Source organism: Esox lucius, chromosome 7, assembly GCF_011004845.1.
Source record: "Esox lucius isolate fEsoLuc1 chromosome 7, fEsoLuc1.pri, whole genome shotgun sequence".
In the NCBI taxonomy this organism is placed as follows: Eukaryota; Metazoa; Chordata; class Actinopteri; order Esociformes; family Esocidae; genus Esox; species Esox lucius.
In genome coordinates, this window is record NC_047575.1 from 47,681,239 (window position 1) to 47,704,673 (window position 23,435).

Genomic DNA, 23,435 nt, shown 5'->3' on the forward strand with positions numbered 1-23,435 from the left:
CCACCTACAGACATTTCAAATATCTACTAAAGCTAACCTTATATGTATTCCTTATCCTAACCCTAAACTTAACCTCAACCTAACCTTTATTCTATACCTAGCCATATACAAAACCTCAAAATAAAGTTTAGCCTTTTTCTCTTTTATCTGGAGCCATTACAGTAAGTCAAAAATAATTTTTGACTGATTTCATACACTATATTTCGATCTGAAGGAAGGTTCAAAATGCATCAATAAAGCTCAGGCAGTTAATGTGTATGATTTGTGGTAGAAGGAGCGACTGGTCGTCTGTCCCTCAAAGACGAATAAGTCTATGTTCTCCATATCAAGCCACCTTCAAACTGTTAGTTAAAATGCACAACTGCAATCAAATCTCCCTTTCTTTATACACCGATCAGCCATAACATTATGACCACCTGCCTAATATTGTGTATATTTTTGCAGCCAAAACAGCCATGTCCCATAAAGTCACAGACTCCACTAGACCTCTGAAGGTGTGCTGTGGTATCTGGAACCAAGACGTTAGCAGCAGATCCTTTAAATCCTGTAAGTTGCGAGGTGGGGCCTCCATGGATCGGACTTGTTTGTCCATAACATCCCACAGATGCTCGATTGGATTGAGATCTGGGGAATTTGGAGGCCAAATCAACACCTTGAACTCGTTGTGTTCCTCAAACCATTCCTGAACCATTTTTGCTTTGTGGCTGGGTGCATTATCCTGCTGAAAGAGGTCAATGCCATCAGGGAATACCGTTGCCATGAAAGGGTGCCCATGATCTGCAACAATTTCAGAAGGTAGGTAGTACATATCAAAGTAACAATCACATGAATTGCAGAACCCAAGGTTTCCCAGCAGAACATTATCAAAGCATCACACTGCCTCCACTGGCTGGCCTCCTTCCCATAATGCTTTCGGCAGTGGACGGGGGTCAGCATGGGCACCCTTACTGGTCTGCAGCTACACAGCCCCATATGCAACAAACTGCAATGCCCTGTGTGTTGTGATACCTTTGTCACTCCCCACATGCATCAATGAGCCATGGCCGCCCAAGACCCTGTCACCGGTTCAACGCTTTTCCTTCCTTGGACCTCTTTTGCTAGGTACTGGCCACTGCAGACCCGGAACACCCCACAAGGGCTGCAGTTTTGGAGATGCTCTGATCCAGTCGTCTAGCCATCACAATTTGGCCCTTGTCAAAGTCGATCAGATCCTAACACTTGCCCATTTCTCCTGCTTCTAACACATCAACTTTGAGGACAGAATGTTCACTTGCTGCCCAATAAATCCCTCCCACTGACAGGTGCCATGAAAACGAGATGATCAGTGTTATTCACTTTACCTGTGAGTGGTCATAATGTTATGGCTGATGGGTGTACATCACAATACAGTCCTTGCACTAGTTGGTTGACTGGCATCCTGTGTGTCACTGCTAGCAAGCGCTCAGGCAGGCGTAGTTAACATGAAACTTACTGTCGACACACCATGTCTGCATGGTTTCTCTATCCTTATTCAACAGACTACACTCACCTAAAGGATTATTAGGAACACCATACTAATACTGTGTTTGACCCCCTTTCGCCTTCAGAACTGCCTTAATTCCACGTGGCATTGATTCAACAAGGTGCTGAAAGCATTCTTTAGAAATGTTGGCCCATATTGATAGGATAGCATTTTGCAGTTGGTGGAGATTTGTGGGATGCACATCCAGGGCACGAAGCTCCCGTTCCACCACATCCCAAAGATGCTCTATTGGGTTGAGATCTGGTGACTGTGGGGGCCATTTCAGGACAGTGAACTCTTTGTCATGTTCAAGAAACCAATTTGAAATGATTAGAGCATTGTGACATGGTGCATTATCCTGCTGGAAGTAGCCATCAGAGGATGGGTTCATGGTGGTCATAAAGGGATGGACATGGTCTAAAGTGTGCCAAGAAAACATCCCCCACACCATTACACCACCACCACCAGCCTGCACAGTGGTAACAAGGCATGATGGATCCATGTTCTCATTCTGTTTACGCCAAATTCTGACTCTACCATCTGAATGTCTCAACAGAAATCGAGACTCATCAGACCAGGCAACATTCTTCCAGTCTTCAACTGTCCAATTTTGGTGAGCTTGTGCAAATTGTTGCCTCTTTTTCCTATTTGTAGTGGAGATGAGTGGTACTCTGTGGGGTCTTCTGCTGTTGTAACCCATCCGCCTCAAGGTTGTGCGTGTTGTGGCTTCACAAATACTTTGCTGCATACCTCGGTTGTAACAAGTGGTTATTTTAGTCAAAGTTGCTCTTCTATTAGCTTGAATCAGTCGGCCCCTTCTCCTCTGACCTCTAGCATCAACAAGGCATTTTCGCCCACAGGACTGCCGCATACTGGATGTTTTTCCCTTTTCACACCATTCTTTGTAAACCCTAGAAATGGTTGTGCGTGAAAATCCCGGTAACTGAGCAGATTGTGAAATACTCAGACTGGCCCGTCTGGCACCAACAACTATGCCACGCTCAAAATTGCTTAAATCACCTTTCTTTCCCATTCTGACATTCAGTTTGGAGTTCAGGAGATTGTCTTGACCAGGACCACACCCCTAAATGCATTGAAGCAACTGCCATGTGATTGGTTGATTAGATGATTGCATTAATGAGAAATTTAACAGGTGTTCCTAATAATCCTTTTGGTGAGTGTATGTCAGGGATGTAGTCCATGAATGGTTTCTCCCTCTTCTCAACATGGTAGGCAGTTGTAATTCATTTATCAATTTGGCTACGCACCACTTCATTCATTCATAGGCAGATGTTCTTTGGTGCCGCCATAGGGTTGTCAGCAGCCCATTTGGCCACAATACATGCAACATGCTGCAGGGACTTAAGAGCGTGTTTTCAGTAGTTGTGTGTTCCCTTAATAAACAACCCTGTCTTATCGGCTTTCGTCGGGAACACACAATATGAATGGCAGTACCTGTGTCCCTTGCCATTATTGTTTTTGACCTGTTCTTTCCACAAAAACTAAAATGAGTGCATGTGCTTTGCCTCGTACTGTTTGGGTCCTGCTCTAGAATGCACTATGAACTAAGATTGGTCAAAACAGATGAGCCATCGAATATTATTGGTCAAATAGATGAAAAGGTGCTGTACCACACCCAGGGGGGAGAAGAAGCACCACAGACACATTTTAATGTGAGAACAAGCGGACATCGAAGCGGGAAGAGTGACAAAGATGAAAAGCTAACGTTTCAATATGATCCTATGAATTTCAATGGAGAAATTGAGCACTGGCCCTGGCCCTAACAGGCCAGCCCTAACAGAATGTCTTTGTCTACTGGCCCGACGTTAGGTCTTACTAGCCCCAGGCCAGCGGGCCAGCGTTAATGTTGAACGCTGGTTAAGCATTTAAGCAGATAGCTAGGTACATCTATGACATCAGCAATCCCCCTTTCTCCCTGTTATATGAAAAGAAGGTAATCGGGATTCCCCCTGACGTGTTCACTTTTCACTATTAGAAGTTGGTGGTTTGGGATGAATAAATCCCAGCCTAAATTACCCTCCAATAGTAAGAACACTATTTTCCTCTCAGGTTAACTTCCTACGAAGGACCAAAAGTAGATCAGTTATTCTGAAATCTTCTATGAATTCCTCCCCACACACACACCCCCACACTAATCACGGCTAGGGCTAGGCAGTTTCGCTGATCTGCAGTGTTTCATATGCCTACATTGGGTAAAATGAGTTTAATATTCTTCACTATGAACAGGATGGGACACTTACTTGTGTCTACTAGTAATATGAGGGAGGAACAAGCATTGAATCATGGTGTTGGCTGTCCTCAGGTGTCTGTAGCCTCGTGTTATTGAGGGTGCATGGTTCCTCTGATAAAGATAAAATCAGCAGCACTGCACCACAACCGCTACCTGGTTTTCCCCTGAATTGACTTTTTCAAAGTACAGGATTGTAAAAAAAGATTGGAAACGCCTAACAATATATTAATATCAAGGACCTTACAAGGAGTAGGGACACCTTTTTCCATCAGAACGGCTCAAATTCTTGCAAAGCTGATCTGTGTGTAGTGGGATATTACACCTATCTTCAAAAAGAAAATAGATTGTATTTCATTAACTAGACAGCCCCCCCTTGTGGCCATGTATAGTGTTGCAGTAAGTGGTTAAGAGGATGTACTATTCAGTGGGGTTTTGTACAATTCATCGAAGACCAATGCCCGAGATTTGTTGGGTTTTCTCTTTTTTATTTTACAAAAGAAGAGTTTATTATAAAGATAAATACACTCCAGCTTCGTAAATGAAATCACTGAAAGGAATTATAGCCATATGAGAGCAAACCCTTCCCATGCAAAACAATTACCAACAAAACACATGATCTTTAAAAAAATGAAAAACAGGACAGTTATGTTAGGTGCTGCAAAACAAAAATTACATTAAAATTACAAAAACCCCACAACCAACAACATCCATCTCAACAAGCTTGTGTTGACAGGATTTGTTGTCTGTTTTTACGTTTAGATGTCATGGTAACCGCTAGGCTTATGTCTTCACAGCAGTGTCTCTGGATTTGTAGATCACTCCTCTGCTCTTCAGCTCTCTCACCACACCTGCAAAACAGAAGGACCAACAACATTGAGAGAAGAGTGATGTTCAGATGATGGGATTCAATGGAAGATTTCAACTGCAAACTTCCAATGTCCTTCCCTCTGAACTTTTTCCTCCAATGGGTTTTGAAAACATAAGGAGAGAGGACATTAGGAATACGAAATATAGCTCTTCCAATTGACAGAAGCTCAAGAATCCAAGAAGATTCAGCATTTAGATTTCTGGATGACACACCTAACCAAATATGCCAAGATGCCTCAACAGTGGGCACAATATCACTGCATTTCATTGTAACTGAATCTAATCTAAAAAGATTCTCAATAGCTATTAGTCTTTTGAGAATCTACTTGAACTGTCTTTGAATGGGACATACCGGGAGGGAGCCGTCCTGTCACAGTTACAGCATAGACACCTGGCCTAAAGTTACCTGAACAGGAAAACAAAAAAACAAACAGCGTTAGTGTATTATGGTACATTATCAATTGGTAAATCATGGCCCCATAACTGAGGCATTTCAGAGGCCAGCGATGCATGAAATATAAGCAGAAATAACTACATCAATTGGATAAAATGTCAGAAACAGCACATTTATGTTATAAACATTACAATTACATAGACATACAAAGTGATGTAGAAAATCTATTTGGGTTAAGAGACTTGCTGAACAGCACAGCGGTAGATTTCTCAGCTCGAACCACCAAGCTCTCTGATTACCCATAGAGTACAATTACAATAGAATGAAATAAAACCTCCAGAAAATATCTGAAAGAAACTAACAAAGTCTGACAACAACAAACTTACTGATTCTTTGCCACTTTGCCACCCAGCTGTCCTCGGGACTCATCATGGCTATGACACTGAAAACATAAACACAATGCAGTGTCTGTACATGGCACTAAAATCAATCTGCTATCTCCATAGCCAATAGCGGCCCCCCCACACAAGAAAAAATAATGAAGCAGGGCTGTAAAATGGAGGGTGCGCAATCACGTTGAGATTCCTCTTTGTTTAGCCGCTGCTTATCTGTGACCCAGGCCTACACCCACCAGTACACGTCAAGATTACGATTGGAGGGACCTCTGGCTTTCAGTTTGGTGTTTTATTTGGGAGGAAACAGGGAGGGGGATGAGAGTTACCACCCTCCTCCCAAAAAAAACACCAAACTGAAAGCCAGAGGTCCCTCCACTCATAACCTCTCCTCAAAGGGGTGACAAAGATGGACAGGCCTGCAACCAATGTTTCTGCATTGTGTTTGTCTGCTAGCGTGTATTTTGTCTAAAGGAGAGATGTTATTGCAGCAGGAAGGTAGGGAGGTCTCTAGTCTAAAAATAAAAACGTTAGACAACAGGCCAATTAGTCATGCTGCAAGCAACATTTAAGTTGATTGGTTGACATTTTAAAGGGTTTCTTTTATATAAAAGACTCCTTAAATGATCTAGGCTATCCAATCTGGCTATGCACACCCAAGTTCACCTGACAATGTTTCTGTACAAGATGTTCTAACAGGAATGGCCAACAATCCACAACCTTAGTTACTAGTGGGCAGGTCTCTCGCCTCTTGTTTAGTGTTCCAAAGCTGGATCAAATGCCTGCACATTCAGCAGGATTCCCAATGGAGAGGCTGATGAGTTTTATACAGTGGCCTACTTGGTTGGGATTAAGTGGCCTGATCAAGAACACAACAGCAGGAAATGTTAGGTCCATGGAATGAGACGCCAACAGCCTTTTAGTTATTTCACATGGGCTACAAATAGATGTGGAAATTGTGACATTCGAATGGGAAGAGTTTAACAAGACAACTCTTGCACATATCTAACCCAAAATCAAGCTCTGAAGCATCAGTTACAGTTAGAGAACTTACCCATCAAACGAGGAACTTGTACACTCATAGACCATTTCTCGATTCCCCTTCATCTGAAGATAGGACTCACAGTTGTCACATCCATCATATTCAAACTGGTCAATAGTCTGTGTAGAAGAAAGACTGACTGAATATTACACCATTTTAACCACTACCCCCATTTTAAAACCTCACGTAAACAATTCAAGAAACGAATGTCCTACCAGTTGAAAGCAAGTAGTCGACTATGCTAACGGGGTTGATAGCTAGCTAGCTTTATATTGAGTTACCTTCACAAGAGAGCATAAAAGGCATGCCCTCAAGTGGCGCAGATCCTTGGGACAAGTCTCCAAAGCCATCGGGACCGATAAAAAAAAAAATCTGACGATTTAATCAGTTGAATCAATACAAACAACAGTTTTAGTTGTTTGTAGCTTCGAAGAGTCCGATTCTCTTCCGGCGAGGGATAAATACGTCAGCATTTGCGTAATAACAGGTTCTCATGCCTCCTTCATGTCTTATCTGAGTGATAGCAATAACCACTTTTTCTACTTCAGAGGAATTGACCGCTTCTAAACCTTTATCAACATTATCTAATACTCCTTTTTAACTGTACAATTATTATTAGGCTGTCATTTACAATATTTTTATCAGTGATCTTTTTTGACAGTATGTTGTTACAATATTCATTATTCACCAGTCAATAAACCACCCGCGAAATCAATATTTACAGAGCTTTCAGAAAGTATACAGACCCATTCACTTTGTCAACATTTTGTTGTGTTACAGAGCTTTTTGCCATCAATATTTACACAATATGCTATGATGACAAATTTCAAGACAAATGTGAAAATGTATTGAAAATAAAAGACAGAAATATCTCATGTACATAAGTAATCAGACACTTTATTCAGTAGAAGCTTTTTTGTAGATGCGCCATCGGTAGCAATCACAGTTTATTCTTATTCTGGGTATTTTAGTATGCCATTGCACACCTGGACTTAGGTATTTTCTCCCATTCTTCCTTGTAGATCCTCTCAAGTTTTGTAAGACTGGATGGGGAGCATTGTTGAACTGCAATCTTCAGGTCTCCCTAAATGGGATTAATGGCCTAAAAAGTCCAGGCTTTGACTGGGGCACTCAAGGACATTCACAAACTTTCTCTGAAACCATTTTGCATTGTCTTGGCTGTGTGCTTTGGCTGTGTGTTTTGGCTGTGTGCTTTGTTGTAATGCTGAAAGATAACTCTTCACCCCAGTTTGAGGTTCTGTGTACCCTTTATCAGTTATTTTTCAAACACCTCTCTGTATTTAACTCGTTTCACCCTTTCCTTAATCCTGAGCCAGTCATGGTTGCTGAAAAGCACCCCAATAACATGATGCTCCCACCAATACATCCCACGCTTCACCGTAGGGATTTCATTAGTCAGGTGATGAGCGGTACCTTGTTTTTGCCAGATGTAGTACTTCATGCCCAGTAGTTACATTTTGGTGTCATTATAACAGCCAGAAACCCGGAGGACCCAGGAGTGGTCACCCGTCTGGTTTACCTGGCAGCCATCTACACCAGTCACCGGTGAATCAGCCTCATTCTGGTGTCCTGCCCCAGGGCCACTACCTCCTCCTAGTCCTTGGATGCAAGCTGATTCGCCATCAACCGTGGACTGGCTAGCACTACCTTCTGATTGGGTCCTAAACTCTTCATCTACCTCTGGGGCCTCTTCCAGGGCCTAGCCTGGGCACTATTCAGGTTCCTGTCCTAGGAGGCCTGCCTGCTTCTGAGGGAAACTCACCACCACCACAATGTCTGAGCACCTCCGCTGGGGCCAAGTCTAACTCAGTCGGAGATCAACCACCGCAAAGCCTGCTCTTATTTGCCGAGAGCCAGGTCATCCATTAACATTCCGGTTAATGTATTGGTTAATGTAGATATCCTACTCGTATTTAGGAGTGGCTATACAATAATTCCTCATTCTGGATGTTCAGAGACATTATAACTGGCCTGACCCATACACTAACAGAGTTACAAAGGAGTCTCTGCAACAGACCAATTATCTTTCCCTTCAGTTTTCTTGTAAGAACATGTTTTCGAAGGTGTGTTTCACAAAATTTCTACAACTTGTTCTGAAGACTTTTTCCTATTTATAGTATGAACAGTGTAGCTGTGTTTATTTTGGATTTCTTTTTCTAGTGTTAGAGTGCACGTTTTGTATTCTGTTTCATTTTGTTCTAGGCCAGGAGTAGGCAACTGAATTCAGCCACAGGATGATATCTGAAAGAGCGGATTCTGGCTGTCTGCCAAAACATAATCATAATAAATTGTACACAGCACATTAAGAACAATTAAGCCCCGAATAGATCGTATTAGAAAATAAACATATATCTATACTTTTTATAGGGATGACATTCTCTGTTCAGTTTGACTTTTTTCTATATCAGTGGAGTCCAGAGGTGTTAACATCTCATCTCAGATTTCTGATGAAACATACAGTTGCTGTGAAATATTGGCGCACTCGGACAATACAGTGAAGCAACACGTTATTTACTCCAAATTACACTATAGGCACCTGCACTTTAGTATGTGTGATAACATTTTAAACAAATGTTTTGGTACTATAGTAAATCAAACAAATTCACCAGTGAAAGCATTTTTGATATCAGCTCGTGAACTTAGCTCGATTTTAGATGTGCTTTGATTCATGCTCGTGGATAACGGACTTTCGTGGAATTAATTTGAACGCGCTCCAACAGCTCCAACTGTTCTAACGGGAATACTTTCAACGGTTCTGAGGATAAGGGAGACTACGATACCGGTATTGCAGAACAATTACTGTCTAGAATTACTGTACGTAACTAGTTAGCTAAATGTAAATATCCATAAAATTATATATAACTTATAGTTTAGAAGTCAGTTTTACTGTTATTTAATTGAATTGATATTTGACAACGATTGCTTTGCTACGGTAGCTAGCTATGTAAGAGCTACTGTAGCGTAGATATTTAACGACGTAACATTGCTTAGCTAGCAGTAGCAGTGGCTTGCTAATGTCAGTAAGCTAGCTAAAGTTTATTGAATTTTTGGCGATTTAATTCAAAACTTAGCTAGCGGTATATATTTTCATTAGCTACAGTACCAATATGCACTTGAACATTTTTATTGCACTTGATAAAATATCAATTACTTTATTTCTTATTACAACCAGCTGGCAATATGGAGCTCGAAGAGGCACTCCTCATCCCTATCAATCCCAACAACTTCCCCGCTAAACTGTGGCGTCTGGTGAATAACCCCAAAAATCGGTCAATACGTTGGGATCCCTGTGGTGAGGGTTTGATAATCGACCAGCAGTTGTTTGAAGCAGAGCTGCTGTCACCTCAGAAGCAAACATTTGATAAAATTGACATTTTTAAAACGACCAACTTCACAAGCTTCAACCGCCAGTTGAATCTTTATGGGTTCAGGAAGGTGGTTCATGGCCCTGGGGCCTCTGAGAAGAATGATGTCTCATCTCCAACAGACGGGATACAGCACCACTTCCACAACCCCAACTTCAAACAAGATCGTCCTGAGCTGCTGGTGAATCTAAAGAGGCTGACGAGCAAAAATAAGGCAAAGATGGAAGCTGGTCTAGAAGTGAACTGCCGGCCTGCGGCAAATCGTTTCCATGTACTCTTGGCTGATGGTGGGGAGGACAAAGGCAAAGAGAGGAAAAGAGGAGAGAAAAGAGGTTCATTCAAATTGTCAATCACACTGTATTTAACACATAAAAGTAAATGAAAAGCATTATTATTTCTGCCTTAAATGGGATAATATGTATGATTTTTACTGTTCGATTAGCATAAAAACGAGCAAAAATGACCACCCTAAATCACAATGGTATATGAATTAGACCAGGTCCGGTTATCACAGTCACATGTCACAATCAGATCGTATTTGGGTGCTGCGCAGTGATTAGATGTGTCCCCTCATTTGTAATAATGCACCCTCAGTCATCTCTTCTTGCCGCCAGGCCTGGGACTAGCTAATAATCTGTTGGCCTTGTTTGGTGAGGGAAGACGAAGAGGAGACAAATTGTGTTATCGTTTAGTGGCAGGATTCTGCACAGTGCCCCTTCAACTTCTTGGCCATGATACTCAGACTTTTGCAATCATTCTATGTTTCCACAGGTTCCATGTTTGTTGGTCAATTGCACCAACCTTCTCCTTACCAACAGTACCACCAAAGCAGAACCCAGCCCGTGAAGGAGTTTGATCGGACCCCTGTCCCACCTTGCAGCTGGATCATGGATCACAAGGGTTCCTCCTCCCCCACCACCTTTTACACAGACAAGGGAATTCCCATGTCTGTCATCCACCGGTTTCCTTCAGAAACGTCTTGTGCCATGCAGTCGAGTCCAAACACTTTACAGATCTCGGAGGGTTCCCAAAGCTTACCCAGCCTTGGGCCCAAGTTCAACTGCTTGATTCCTCAACATACTCAGTACCGACCCGGGTTTTATTCTCCTGGTAACTACAATAGTTACAGTAATAAACCTTAACAGGGAAGCACCTGTTATTTTAACACCAAATATTTTTTTATCATGAACTGTCATTGAAGTCTAAATAACATAATAAGTGTTTATTTGTAAAAACAAAAATATATAATACGTTTGTTTTTTGCAAATGAACTCTACCCGATAAATGTCTTTAGTTAAAGTGCCTAAGACTTGTACTGTACTGTATACATATACAGCTCTGGAAAGAAGTAAGTGACCACTGCACCTTTTTCTTTCCTTTCCAGAAAAGTTGGAAAGTATGATTTTGAACAGAAGGGTTAAAATTAAGAGACCACTGCAAATTGAACGCTTCTGTTCCTCACTCAAAACTTTTCCTTTCCACTTTTTTGTAAAGGAAAGAAAATGTGCAGTGGTCTCTTCATTTTTTCAGAGATGTTTATACACAGTACAGTCAAATGTTTGGACACAGCTACTTATTCAAGGGTATTTCACCTGGAATGCGTATTTCACCTTGAAGGAGTTTACACATATCTTGTGCACATGAGTGCTTTTTCTCATTTTGTGGTACAAATAATCCCAAACCTCATGAAGTTGGGTGACTGGAAGTTAGGTCATCAGATGCAGCACCATCACTCAAAAAGCCCTTACACAGCCTTCCAACATGATGAAAATAGTAAAACTAAATAAATTCCCTTGAATGAGTAGTTGTGTCCAAACTTTTGACAGGTATCTCTCTCTCTCTCTCTCTCACTCTCTCTCTCTCTCTCTCTCTATATATATATATATATATATATATATATATATATATATATATATATATATATATAGTTGTGCTCATAAGTTTGCATACCGTGGCAGAAATTGTGGAATTTTGGCATTGATTTTGAAAATATGACTGATCATGCAAAATAACTATTTTATTAAAGGATAGTGATCATATGAAGCCATTTATTATCACATAGTTGTTTGGCTCCTTTTTAAATCATAATGATAATAGAAATCACCCAAATGGCCCTGATCAAAAGTTTACATACCTTTGAATGTTAGGCCTTATTACAGACACATAAAGTGACACACACAGGTGAAAATGGCAATTGAAGTTTAATTTCCCACACCTGTGGCTTTTTAAATTGCAATTAGTGTCTGTATAAATAGTCAAGGAGTGTGTTAGCTCTCACATGGATGCACTGAGCAGGTTAGATACTAAGCCATGGAGAGCAGAAAAGAACTGTCAAAAGACCTGTGTGACAAAGTCATGGAACTTATTAGATGGAAAAGGACATAAAAATATATCAATCACTTATTAAAGAATGGAAAATTCAGGGATCTCTTGATACCAAGCCACGGTCAGATAGAGCCAGAAAGATTTCAGGCAAAACTGTCAGAACAATTGTTTGGGATACAAAGAAACACCCACAGGTAGCCTCATGAGAAATACAGGCTGCTCTGGAAAAAGACGGTGTGGTTGTTTCAAGAAGCACAATAAGGCGATACTTGAAAAAAATTGCTGCATGGTCGAGTTTCCAGAAAGAAGCCTTTACTGGGCCAATGCCACAAAAAAGCCCAGTTACAATATGCCCTACAACACCTTGACACGCCTCACTACTTCTGTCACACTGTGATTTGGAGTAACAAGACCAAATAGAGCTTTATGGTCACAACCGTAAGCGCTATGTTTGGAGAGGGGTCAACAAAGCCTATATGGAACAGAATACCATCCACACTGTGAAGCATGGTGGCGGCTCACTGATGTTTAGTGGTGTGTGAGCTCTAAAGAAAAAAATGATGGCACGATGAATGCAGCATGTTATCAGAAAATACTGGCAGACAATTTGCATTATTCTGTACGAAAGCTGCGCATAGGACGCTCTTGGACTTTCCAGCACGACAATGACCCTAAGCACAATGGCAAGTTGACCCTCCAGTGGTTACAGCAGAAAAAGTTGAAGGTTCTGGTGTGGCCATTACAGTCTCCTGGCCTTCATATCATCAAGCCACTCTGGGGAGATCTCAAATGTTCATGCAAGACGAATAAAATACTTTGCATGACCTGGAGGCATTTTGTCAAGACCAATGGGCAGCTATATCACCTGCAAGAATTTGGTGCCTCAGACAACTATTACAAAAGACTGCATGCTGTCATTGTTGCTAAAGGGACCAATACACAGTATTAAGAACTAAGGGTATGCAGACTTTTGAAAAGGGGTCATTTCATTCTATTCTTTGTTGCCTTGTTTTGTTTTATGATTGTGCCATTCTGTTATAACCTACAGTTGAATATGAATCCCATAAGACATAAAATATATGTAAACCTTTGAGCACACCTATATATATATACATATATATATACACTTACCTAAAGGATTATTAGGAACACCTGTTCAATTTCTCATTAATGCAATTATCTAATCAACCAATCACATGGCAGTTGCTTCAATGCATTTAGGGGTGTGGTCCTGGTCAAGACAATCTCCTGAACTCCAAACTGAATGTCAGAATGGGAAAGAAAGGTGATTTAAGCAATTTTGAGCGTGGCATGGTTGTTGGTGCCAGACGGGCCGGTCAGAGTATTTCACAATCTTTTCAGTTACTGGGATTTTCACGCACAACCATTTCTTGGGTTTACAAAGAATGGTGTGAAAAGGGAAAAACATCCAGTATGCGGCAGTCCTGTGGGCGAAAATGCCTTGTTGATGCTAGAGGTCAGAGGAGAATGGGCCGACTGATTCAAGCTGATAGAAGAGCAACTTTGACTGAAATAACCACTTGTTACAACCGAGGTATGCAGCAAAGCATTTGTGAAGCCACAACACGCACAACCTTGAGGCGGATGGGCTACAACAGCAGAAGACCCCACCGGGTACCACTCATCTCCACTACAAATAGGAAAAAGAGGCTACAATTTGCACGAGCTCACCAAAATTGGACAATTGAAGACTGGAAGAATGTTGCCTGGTCTGATGAGTCTCGATTTCTGTTGAGACATTCAGATGGTAGTCAGAATTTGGCACAAACAGAATGAGAACATGGATCCATCATGCCTTGTTACTAATGTGCAGGCTGGTGGTGGTGGTGTAATGGTGTGGAGGATGTTTTATTGGCACACTTTAGGCCCTTAGTGCCAATTGGGTATTGTTTAAATGCCACGGCCTACCTGAGCATTGTTTCTGACCATGTCCATCCATTCATGACCACCATGTACCCATCCTCTGATGGCTACTTCCAGCAGGATAATGCACCATGTCACAAAGCTCAAATCATTTCAAATTGGTTTCTTGAACATGACAAAGAGTTCACTGTACTGAAATGGCCCCCACAGTCACCAGATCTTAACCCAATAGAGCATCTTTGGGATGTGGTGGAACGGGAGCCTTGTTCAGTCAATCCCACGTAGAATGAAGGCCATTCTGAAGGCGAAAGGGGGTCAAACACAGTATTAGTATGGTGTTCCTAATAATCCTTTAGGTGAGTGTATAATACAATTCAAAAATGTCAATTTCTGCAAAGGGTTCATTTCTGTTACTTTATCCTGCATTCTCTCACATTTTTCCCCATCAGATTTGGACAACCGTCTGTTGTCACACCTGCCAGCTTGTCCCATTTCAGTCCTAACATGTCCAAACATGCATTTACCTCTGTGAACAAGTCATTACCAGTGGTTGTCCCTTTCATTGACTGCATGGCTGCCAACTGCTCCGTGATTAGAAAGTCTGCAGTTATCCCACGTAAGAAGATGAGTAGCTGGGCGGTGTCACGTACATCGCAGCTCTCATCCAAAGCCAGAGAAAAATAGTCAAAGTCTGCCGCTCTGTTCTTCAGCTGAAGCTCCAAGTTTCCAGCGATGTCCTCAACCCGCCTTGCTACAGTGCGTCGGGAGAGTGACACGTTCTCAAATGCGCCCTTTTTCTCCAGGCACAACAACGCAACAGAGTCCAATAAGCACTCCTTATTAAACTCTCTGTCAGAAATCGCCTTACTTTTTCTGGCGATTTTGTGAGAAATTACATAACTTGTCCTGATGGCTGCATCTCTGGGGGTGTGAAGTTTCATAAAAAGTCCTTGTTGGGTTTGCAGTTTTGCTAGCAACGCATCAGACTCCCACGCACGCTCTTCATCAGACAGATTTCTGTATTTATCCTCATGCTTGGTCGTGTAGTGGCAATTCAAATTATAATCCTTTAACACAGAGACCTGTGTACCACAGATTAAGCAAACGGCTTTACCTTTAATTTCTGTAATGAAATAATTGGCAGTCCATGTCTTGTTGGAAACACGGCATTCGTTATCAGCGTGAGCCGACATCTTGAGGGTAACCTGGCTAGCGTCACTTGTTCACCTTCACTCTCAGCTCACGCACGCATATACGTCCATACGTAAGTAATACAAACGTAACGCTTTTCAAAATAAAATTTCCAAAGGCCGAAAATCAAAAACCAAAACACTGAAAGAAAAGATTGTGTCAATTATTCGGTGGCCGAATTTTCGGTGCATTCCTATAATTTATGATTGGCCTCACGCGGGCCGGACAGGGATGTACAAAGGGCCCGATGTGGCCCGCGGGCCGTAGTTTGCCCAGGTCTGCTTTAAATGATGGCAGGTGTATAACAACTTCTATCTAACATGAGTTTGAATGTGATTGGTTAATTCTGAACACAGCCATATCCCCAGTTATAAGAGGGTGTGCACACTTATGCAACCAGGTTATTGTAAGGTTTTCATTTTTCCCCCTCAAAGATTTCAGTTTGTTTTTCAATTGAATTGTTCACATTATAGGTCACATCAAGAAATAGGTCACTTAGAAATGTCCTTGTTTTCAAAAGAAACTCATATTTTTTGTCCATTAAAATAACATCAAATTGATCAGAATCGCAGTGTAGACATTGTAAATGACTATTGTAGCTGGGAACGACATAGGCGTACAGATGCCCATTATCAGTAACCATCAGTCCTGTGTACCAATGGCACCTTGTGTTTGCTAATCCAAGTTTATCATTTTAAAAGGCTAGTTGATCATTAGAAAACTATTTTGCACAGCAGAAAACGTATGCTGATTAAAGAAGCAATAAAAAGAATTGGGGAGTGGGAGGCCCCGGTGCACATTTGAGGAAGAGGAAAAATACATTATATTGTCTAGTTTGAGAAACAGATGGATCACAGGTCCTCAACTGGCCGATTCATTAAATAATACCAGCAAAACACCAGTCACAATGTGTGAAGACGAGACGCCGAGATGCTGGATCTGGGCAGAGTTGCAAAGGAAAAGCCATATCTCTGACTGGCCAATAAAATGAAACGCTTAAGATGGCCAAAGAACACAGATACTGGACAGAGGAAGATTGGAAAAGAGTGTTGTTGGCAGACAAAATCTAAGTTTGAGGTGTGTCGACAAAGAAGAACATTTGTGAGACAATGACCAAATGAAAAGATTCTGCAGGAGGGCTTGACGCCAACTGTCAAGCATGGTGGAGGCAATGTAATGGTCTGGGGGAGTTTGGGTGGTGGTGAAGTGAGAGATTTGTACAGGGTGAAAGTGATCTGGAAGGAATCACTCCATTTTGCAACACCATGCCATACCCTGCGGATTGGAGCCAATTTCCTCCTACAACAGGACAATGACCCAAGGCACAGGACAATGCCAAAGCACAGCTCCAAACTATACAATAACTATTTAGAAGTAGCCAGCTGGTAGCCAGAACAGTTACCAGATCTCAGCCTTATTGAGCTGTTGTGGGAGCAGCTTGACCATATGGTATGTATGAAGTGGCCATCAAGCCAGTCCAACTTGGAGGTGCATGGGGTGAAATCAGATTACCTCAACCAATTGAGAACTAGAAACCAAAGGTCTGCAAGGCTGTAATTGCTGCAAATGGAGGATTATTTGACGAAAGCAAAGTACACAGAACACAATTTTTATTTCAATTAAAAATAATTATTTCTAACCTTGAAAAATAACGTGTAATAATGTATAATGTATTTCCTAATCAGTTTGCTATATTTCATATTCAAACTCATTTCATGTATGTTTTCATGGAAAACAAGGACATTTCTAAGTGACCTCAAACTTTTGAACAGTAGTGTATATATAACGTTATTTTTTTCAGCATCAGTGTGCCAATGCTCCCTCCCGGGCTCAATGAACCCGGACAGCAATGTTGCACATCAGACAACTCCCTCTTACTCCCATTATAACTATTACCAGGTACAGTAGGTGGGAATCTATACATCATGTGGTTTAAAATATAGTGTGCATATAAGCTATTGATGTCATGCTACAGATTTCTGTTATAAAATTGAAATATTCAGATTTTCTGGGGGCTAATTTGAATGTTTTATTTTACATGATGCAATGAGGAAAGATAGAAGAGGGAGGTTTTTGCTGAAAGCACTGGTCTGAATTCACCCTAGGCTACTAAATTTGTATTTTTAATCTACTTTCTAGCCAAACTGTCCTGTGGGCTTTCTATATCCTGGCATCCAAAGCCCAGACTGGAAGAGCGGTGAAAACCAGGAGACCAAGAAGAGTGATGTCAACCTGGACACAGTCTTCCAGATAGTGGACGACTTACACCGCAGTTCCCCCAAGATACACATGGTCAAAGTGGAGACACCAGAGCTCCAGCAGCTGGTTCTGGCCACCTCTTCAACATCGGGGCCTCGGCCTGCCATGCACAGCTCCCCTTACACTGTCACCATCTCTTCCCAACTGGACTCCTCAGTCAATTTGAGCTCTCTGCCTGACCCTCAAGTGATGGATGCAGGCCCCCGTGGACCCATCATTGTACCAGTCCCAGGGATTGTTCCACATAAAGGAATTGACAATTCTGTTGGTACTCCCACAGCTGAGCAGCCAGTGAAGCAGGAGGAACCGGTGCTTATTGATGCCTACCAGAAAGTAAGCCAGCCAAGCTTGGTTAAACCTGGAACATTGCATTTGAGATTTTGGTCATTCAGTAGATGCTCTCATTTTAAAAAACTAACAATTTGTGGATGCTTTATCTATCAGAATCACTTCTTTGCCAAAAATAGACACATTTAAAGACATTGTAATTACAACTTAAGTTATTATGTAATATACAGTTAACCTAGCACTATATAAAACTGATAGGGGGATTCACAGTGAAGATATACAATCAAGAAACAAACGAGCATACCTGTGCTCATTAGGATGACATTTTTGAATTTGAGATTATATTGTGAATTGTGAGTGCAAAGAAAAACTGAAGGTACCAAAGTCATGATAATGAACATGCGTCTTATGGATCATTCCCAGGGCTCAGATGCAGCATTCGAGTTCATTACCACGGTCAAGGAGATAGAGGTGGTGGACACTGAGGTCCACAATGTTCTGAATGACGTCACTGTTTGCAGCCTCAGTCAGGAGAACAAGAGCGTCAGACAGCAAACTAAATCTCCTGGTAAGACAAGCGTCTACAGCACCATGCTTCTGCTTTTGTGACCTGGTTGCCCTTGGCGAGAACATTCTGTGTGTCAACGGGACTTTGCCTGGGTAAATAAAATATTGACAGAGGGAATGGATTTGTGGGTAACTGCCTTGTACCCCAGCTTTTCCCCCAAAGTGGATGGTCCCACTCCCATTCTGCCTTTCATGTTTCTTTACCTCTCCCTGCATGTTTTTGTGGTGCCCCCATTTTTCATTGTCAGTAGTGAATGATAATTCATCAAACTCTACCAGTTAAACGTCCATGCCAACCATTTACTCATACAATTACATGGAGACATTCGCTACATTTTGAGCTATACAGTGTTTTGGGGTGGCCTACTGTGCTGTTTTGAGAGAGTTTAATTTAATGAAAATGTTGTTAAACTCTAGTGTGCCTGAGTTTAATTTCAATCAAATCCCATATTTGCCTGAAGGCATGCACTGTTGAGTTGAAGCAACATGATAGAAAGATCACCTTTATGTTTTTAGTTTCTAACACTTCAGCATAAATCCAAGAGGATTTAAAATGTGTGCATTCATCTTAAAATATGTAGGTAATAGGTGTTGTTTTGTTCCTTAAAGTAGGCTTGCTACTTGGCAAAGGAGCCTGTTCTAATAGCTGATGCAGAGACCCAGCAGTAGATAGAGAATCCCCCATATGGGTCATTCTCAACAAATGTCATTTATAACAAAATGTATTCTTGGATTACCGAGAATAGGATCTGTATTCATCTATTTCATAAAGGTTATTGTTTTTTTGTTTTTTTTGTATCAGATATAGTGTTTCCACATATACTACAAAGTTCTTCAAGTGACTACTATGAGGAGTAAATTGAGGGTATTATGACAAAACTAATTTGCATTTTTTCATTTCGTCTTTTAGATCTGGACGCGTTGGTTGAAGTGGCATGCACACAAGAATGTTGACCATAGTCCAAACAGGATGTTCCATGTGTTCAGGTTTGCTAAGGAGGTCAAGAGATTCTTAGATTCTGTCATAGGTTCTTGTTGAAATGATTTCAATGTTACTCGTTTGTCACTGATAGAAAAATCTATTTTTCTGATAGTACACATTGGACATTGGATGTGGTTCAGCCTTTTCTAATTTATTCTTATTTGTATATGTTTTACAGAATTGTAATGGACATATCACAAAATTGATTTTCTTGTAAATGTTCAATATATATTTTTATGAAAGCATAATGCTTTGTTATTTTTAATTTAAAGTTTGTTCCTTTAATGTTTCTTCAGCGTTTGTCTTTGTTTGACACCAATGACTCTTTTACATACATTTAAATGCAAAATAACCTATTTTAAACTTAAATCGTTTTGAAATAATTTTAGACATAATTGGTTCATTATGATTAAAAATGATTATGATTAGCATTGCATCTTATTGATTATTCTCTTCTAAATGCGATCTAAAGTGGCACTTTGTTGTTCCCAGGCTTTTCCGCTGAAGGGCGCCCCATGTCGCCTTTGGTCTGGGTGTGGGGGGGAATGTGTACTCGGCTGCTCGCGCTCCACCCTCGGTGACAGACAGTCAGCAGGTAGACAGTCAATGAGATCCCAGGGGAGGGAGACTTGGGGAGCGATCTTCGGGACTGTACGGTCTTTTCCCACTTTATTTTTTCATAATGAAGACCAATATAAGTGTTTTAACGACTTGCGTTCAAGCGATTTTACATTTGTTGTACTTCAGATAACTTTTCAGTAACTCGTGGCCATACGTATATATTTAAATTTTTCGGCATTCGCGAGATTTCGTTTCAGAATGTTTCTGATTTTTTAACTTAGGCGTAGAACTCGTGAATAACACGTTTTTAGAATGTGGCAAATATATAACCTGTTTTAGATGCGTAGCAGTTGAAAAGGTCACAATTTTGGTCGGCTGCAGAAACTACACGTGATTTGTACTCATTATTTAAGTAGTTATAACACGTCAACTTGCAACAGATATACTGGATTAGTTAAACATTTGAAGAATTCGAAAACCTCCAGTCTCAACTTAATGGTGGCGTTTTTGTTGAAAGTTGTGTCGCCGCGGAGCCTATAAAAGTTACTGTTGCATTTACGTCCATATACTGTATGGTTGGCTTTCATCTTGGAATCCGTCTTATCAACATCAACCTGACTTGGTTCCTCTCCGTTTCTTAATTTCGACAAAGCCTCCCGTTCGTTTTGAAACCTCAGGCTGTATGCTACAGCGTGGTGGGGATATGTTCACAATGTCCAGCGTAAAGACCAGTAAGGGGATTTGCTTTTGAGGTACTTTAGCAACTTGTTGCATCTGGAGTCCCTCGGTGAGATTTTACAAATGTGTTCCTGATCTGAAAATGTCACATGGAATACCAGTATATTGGATACACTTTTTTAACCAAGCGTGTCTGTAACTGTGGTGCTGAAAGAGATTTGGCCGCGGAATGAAGTAGCAACATTGTTGCAAAAGGTTTATTGAAGTCTCTTGCCAGTGGTTGAAGAGTGCAAAACCAGCCGTGTTGGATGTGTCCGGACTGAACCGCTGTCTATGACAACTTCAACCTGATTGTTAAAAAACAAGGACTGAGGCACTGTTTATCTCATGTAACGATCGTGTTGAATGTGATGAGCGAAATCAAAGTACTGAACTTCAGGCGACGCAATTCAAATTATTGCTTTGATGTTCTCGAACTTATGCAAGCGATGTCTGGCCTCTCCTGTTAGTGATACCGGTTTACCACATTATCTAAATTCTTATAAGGCTAAGTATGTTTTATTTGTTTTGACGGTAGCAATTTCATAATTTCGCAGCACGTTACGCGTTCTGATTTTTCTCTTATCAAATATGTGGGCAGCTTTTTTTGGCTTGTTAATTAACTTGTTTGACCTGCAGTGATAAGCCTGTGAGCATGAAAACTTTGGATTAAACCTGTTTTTTGAATCATTTCCACGGGGTCCTACCATTTTTAAAACGCTAAGCGGAGGACCGGCATTGGGCCTTATATATTTTTTCCCCTGAATCAACTCCGCTGGTTGCCAGCTTTGAAGTCCAAGATGTGCGGCCGGAGCCCGCCGCTACAGCCGATCCAATGACCGTTCCCCAGCGGCGACTGGCCGGGCTCTGGCCGTGGCTGCTCATGGCGGCCCTGCAGGTGGTGTTCGGCCAGACGGGCTTGGAACTGGCGGCGGCGGTAGAGACGGAGCGCTCGGACCCGAGGGCTGTCATCAAGGTGACACTTCTGAAACACGAGCCCACGGGGAAGCCCATCATTCTGGAAGGGCTTTTCGTTGGAGGGAGCGCCGGTAATGCAGAAGGGAAGCTCATGCAGGTACGTGTAGGGATCATAGTAGTTTCCTGGTCCTCTTGATCATGCAGTGTAATTCAAGTTAGGTTAATCGGTTACTGGCTACATTTTCTTTATTTGCTTTAAATAACTTTCATACGTTTACAAAAGACTGGGTACTGAGTTAAAATATGCCATGCTTCTTTGATACGTTCTGTTATTATGACCATGCGATATGGTCGATCCTTGGTAGTTACTTGTGAAACATACTCCAGAACACCACTTAAGGCATCATGCCTATCAGATCTGATGGTTATGGCTTGTCTTGACAGCATTTGGTTGTAACCATGTTTGCCTACCTGTCTGTCTTCACTTAAGCACATTCAATGTGGCTGTTGTGAACTAACACTTTGCCTTATTTTAAACCACAAATCCTTTAGGTCAACTTTTTGTAAATGTTTTGATTTCAGTCAAGTCTGTAGGATTTATGGAACTTTATTGGTAATTACTGAAAATGTTATTAGTTGCTTTGTAACATGCTGTTTCTGTGATGAATATTAACGTTCCTTCCAAAAAAAACAGTGTTGACATACATATATATATGGCTTTCTCTTTTATTTTATTTGCCTAACCATTCCCATTTGTCTTGTACCTGCCTGCCAATAAAATTCTGGTTAGGGTGAGTGCCAACTTCTCCACCCAAACCTTTTTTTTAGTTTGTAGATTTATAGTCCTCTAAATTATTAAAGCCAACCAAGCTCTGAAGTTGCCAGAAAAACTCACTATTTGCATGTTCAGAATGGCTGGAAAAGATTCTCAGCCATTTTTCCTCTGGATTGAAGATCCCAAAGCTTTTGCTCATGTGTTTGCTCTCTCTCTGCTCTACTTGTGGCCAACAGGGTCATCCGGTAAAGGGTGCAGGTTTAATCAACTTAGATGAAAGCCAAAATGATAGGTATGCTATTCTGCTCCAGCATTTCTGATGCCTGACAGATCTCACTACGCCTGGATGGGCATTCTATGTATTGTCCTACCACATCATAGGTCGTTGTATGACACAGTCGCTGACGTGGCACGCATCCATTGGTCTGTGCAGAGAAAAGCGACCAATGTCGGCAGGATCACATATTGTACATGACAGAGCCAAACATAATTGCCTACTATTACATTACTGTTAGCCAAAAACAGCACAGCATTTGGTACTGTCATGTATAATATCTGTTCCTGCCGACATTGGTCGCTTTTCCCTGGGCAGAACGAAACATAATTGCCTCCTATTACATTACTGTTAGCCAAAAACAGTACAGCATTTTTCTCTCATGTAGCCAAAACTCCACAGGGTGCACCACTAGGGAAAAATACACAGCTAGGCTAAAGGCTACAGTTTGTCAACAACATCTGATCTAAATACTGCTCACTGTACTTTATTTGAAAGAAAACTGTGGGCTGCTTTAAAACAACGCTGAAGGACTCTAATTCAAGAACATATAAATGTGTATCCTCGTGAAACTGATTGAGATGGTTGGTACGCAGATGCTGCATGAAGCTGCAAGACGTTTACCCCTGTGAAAAAGAAATAAAAAGATATAACTCACAATGGAAACTTAGAAATGTGAAGGGAGAGAGACCGCAGAACTGTATTAATTGCCTAGTATATCTAACGATGTATACACCAAGGAGAAAAAAAGGTTGTGCGTCCACTGGCTTTAGGTTTTAGAACTGAACATCCCAATTTAACACCAAGAAACGCACTCCATTCAGCTATCAGTAGTGTTGATCACGTTACATTGTTTTTGAA

General features: G+C 41.3%; 3 protein-coding genes across 5 annotated transcripts in view; 2 read left to right on the top strand and 1 right to left on the bottom strand.

The window, feature by feature from the left end:
- Positions 1 to 4,222: 4,222 nt before the first annotated feature.
- Positions 4,223 to 6,918, bottom strand: supt4h1 (SPT4 homolog, DSIF elongation factor subunit). Its single transcript, NM_001304117.1, is given in 5 exon segments — positions 4,223 to 4,600; positions 4,972 to 5,025; positions 5,400 to 5,455; positions 6,460 to 6,566; positions 6,729 to 6,918. Coding segments are annotated over 5 exon segments (354 nt in total). The 5' UTR covers positions 6,798 to 6,918; the 3' UTR covers positions 4,223 to 4,532.
- A 2,086-nt stretch (positions 6,919 to 9,004) lies between these two features.
- Positions 9,005 to 19,510, top strand: hsf5 (heat shock transcription factor family member 5). Of its 3 annotated transcripts, none has more exons than XM_020048283.2 (7): positions 9,005 to 9,282; positions 9,641 to 10,207; positions 10,605 to 10,943; positions 17,035 to 17,132; positions 17,373 to 17,825; positions 18,204 to 18,348; positions 19,258 to 19,510. In XM_020048283.2, exons 2-7 carry the CDS (start codon positions 9,649 to 9,651, stop codon positions 19,299 to 19,301), a joined length of 1,638 nt encoding a protein of 545 aa, XP_019903842.2. In that variant the 5' UTR covers positions 9,005 to 9,282; positions 9,641 to 9,648; the 3' UTR covers positions 19,302 to 19,510. The 3 variants fall into 3 exon arrangements, with proteins under 3 accessions (XP_019903842.2, XP_019903841.2, XP_010898339.3); XM_020048282.2 differs by having other exon boundaries at positions 9,005 to 9,250; XM_010900037.3 differs by having other exon boundaries at positions 9,005 to 9,250; positions 9,641 to 10,165.
- Positions 19,511 to 19,942: 432 nt separating this feature from the next.
- LOC105027783 (E3 ubiquitin-protein ligase RNF43) overlaps positions 19,943 to 23,435 on the top strand; it is a 147,860-nt gene continuing 144,367 nt past the window's right edge. The window contains exon 1 of the mRNA XM_029120892.2: positions 19,943 to 21,682. Within this exon, the coding sequence (XP_028976725.2) occupies positions 21,443 to 21,682 (240 nt within the window). The 5' untranslated portion in view covers positions 19,943 to 21,442. The remainder of the gene's footprint in view (positions 21,683 to 23,435) is intronic.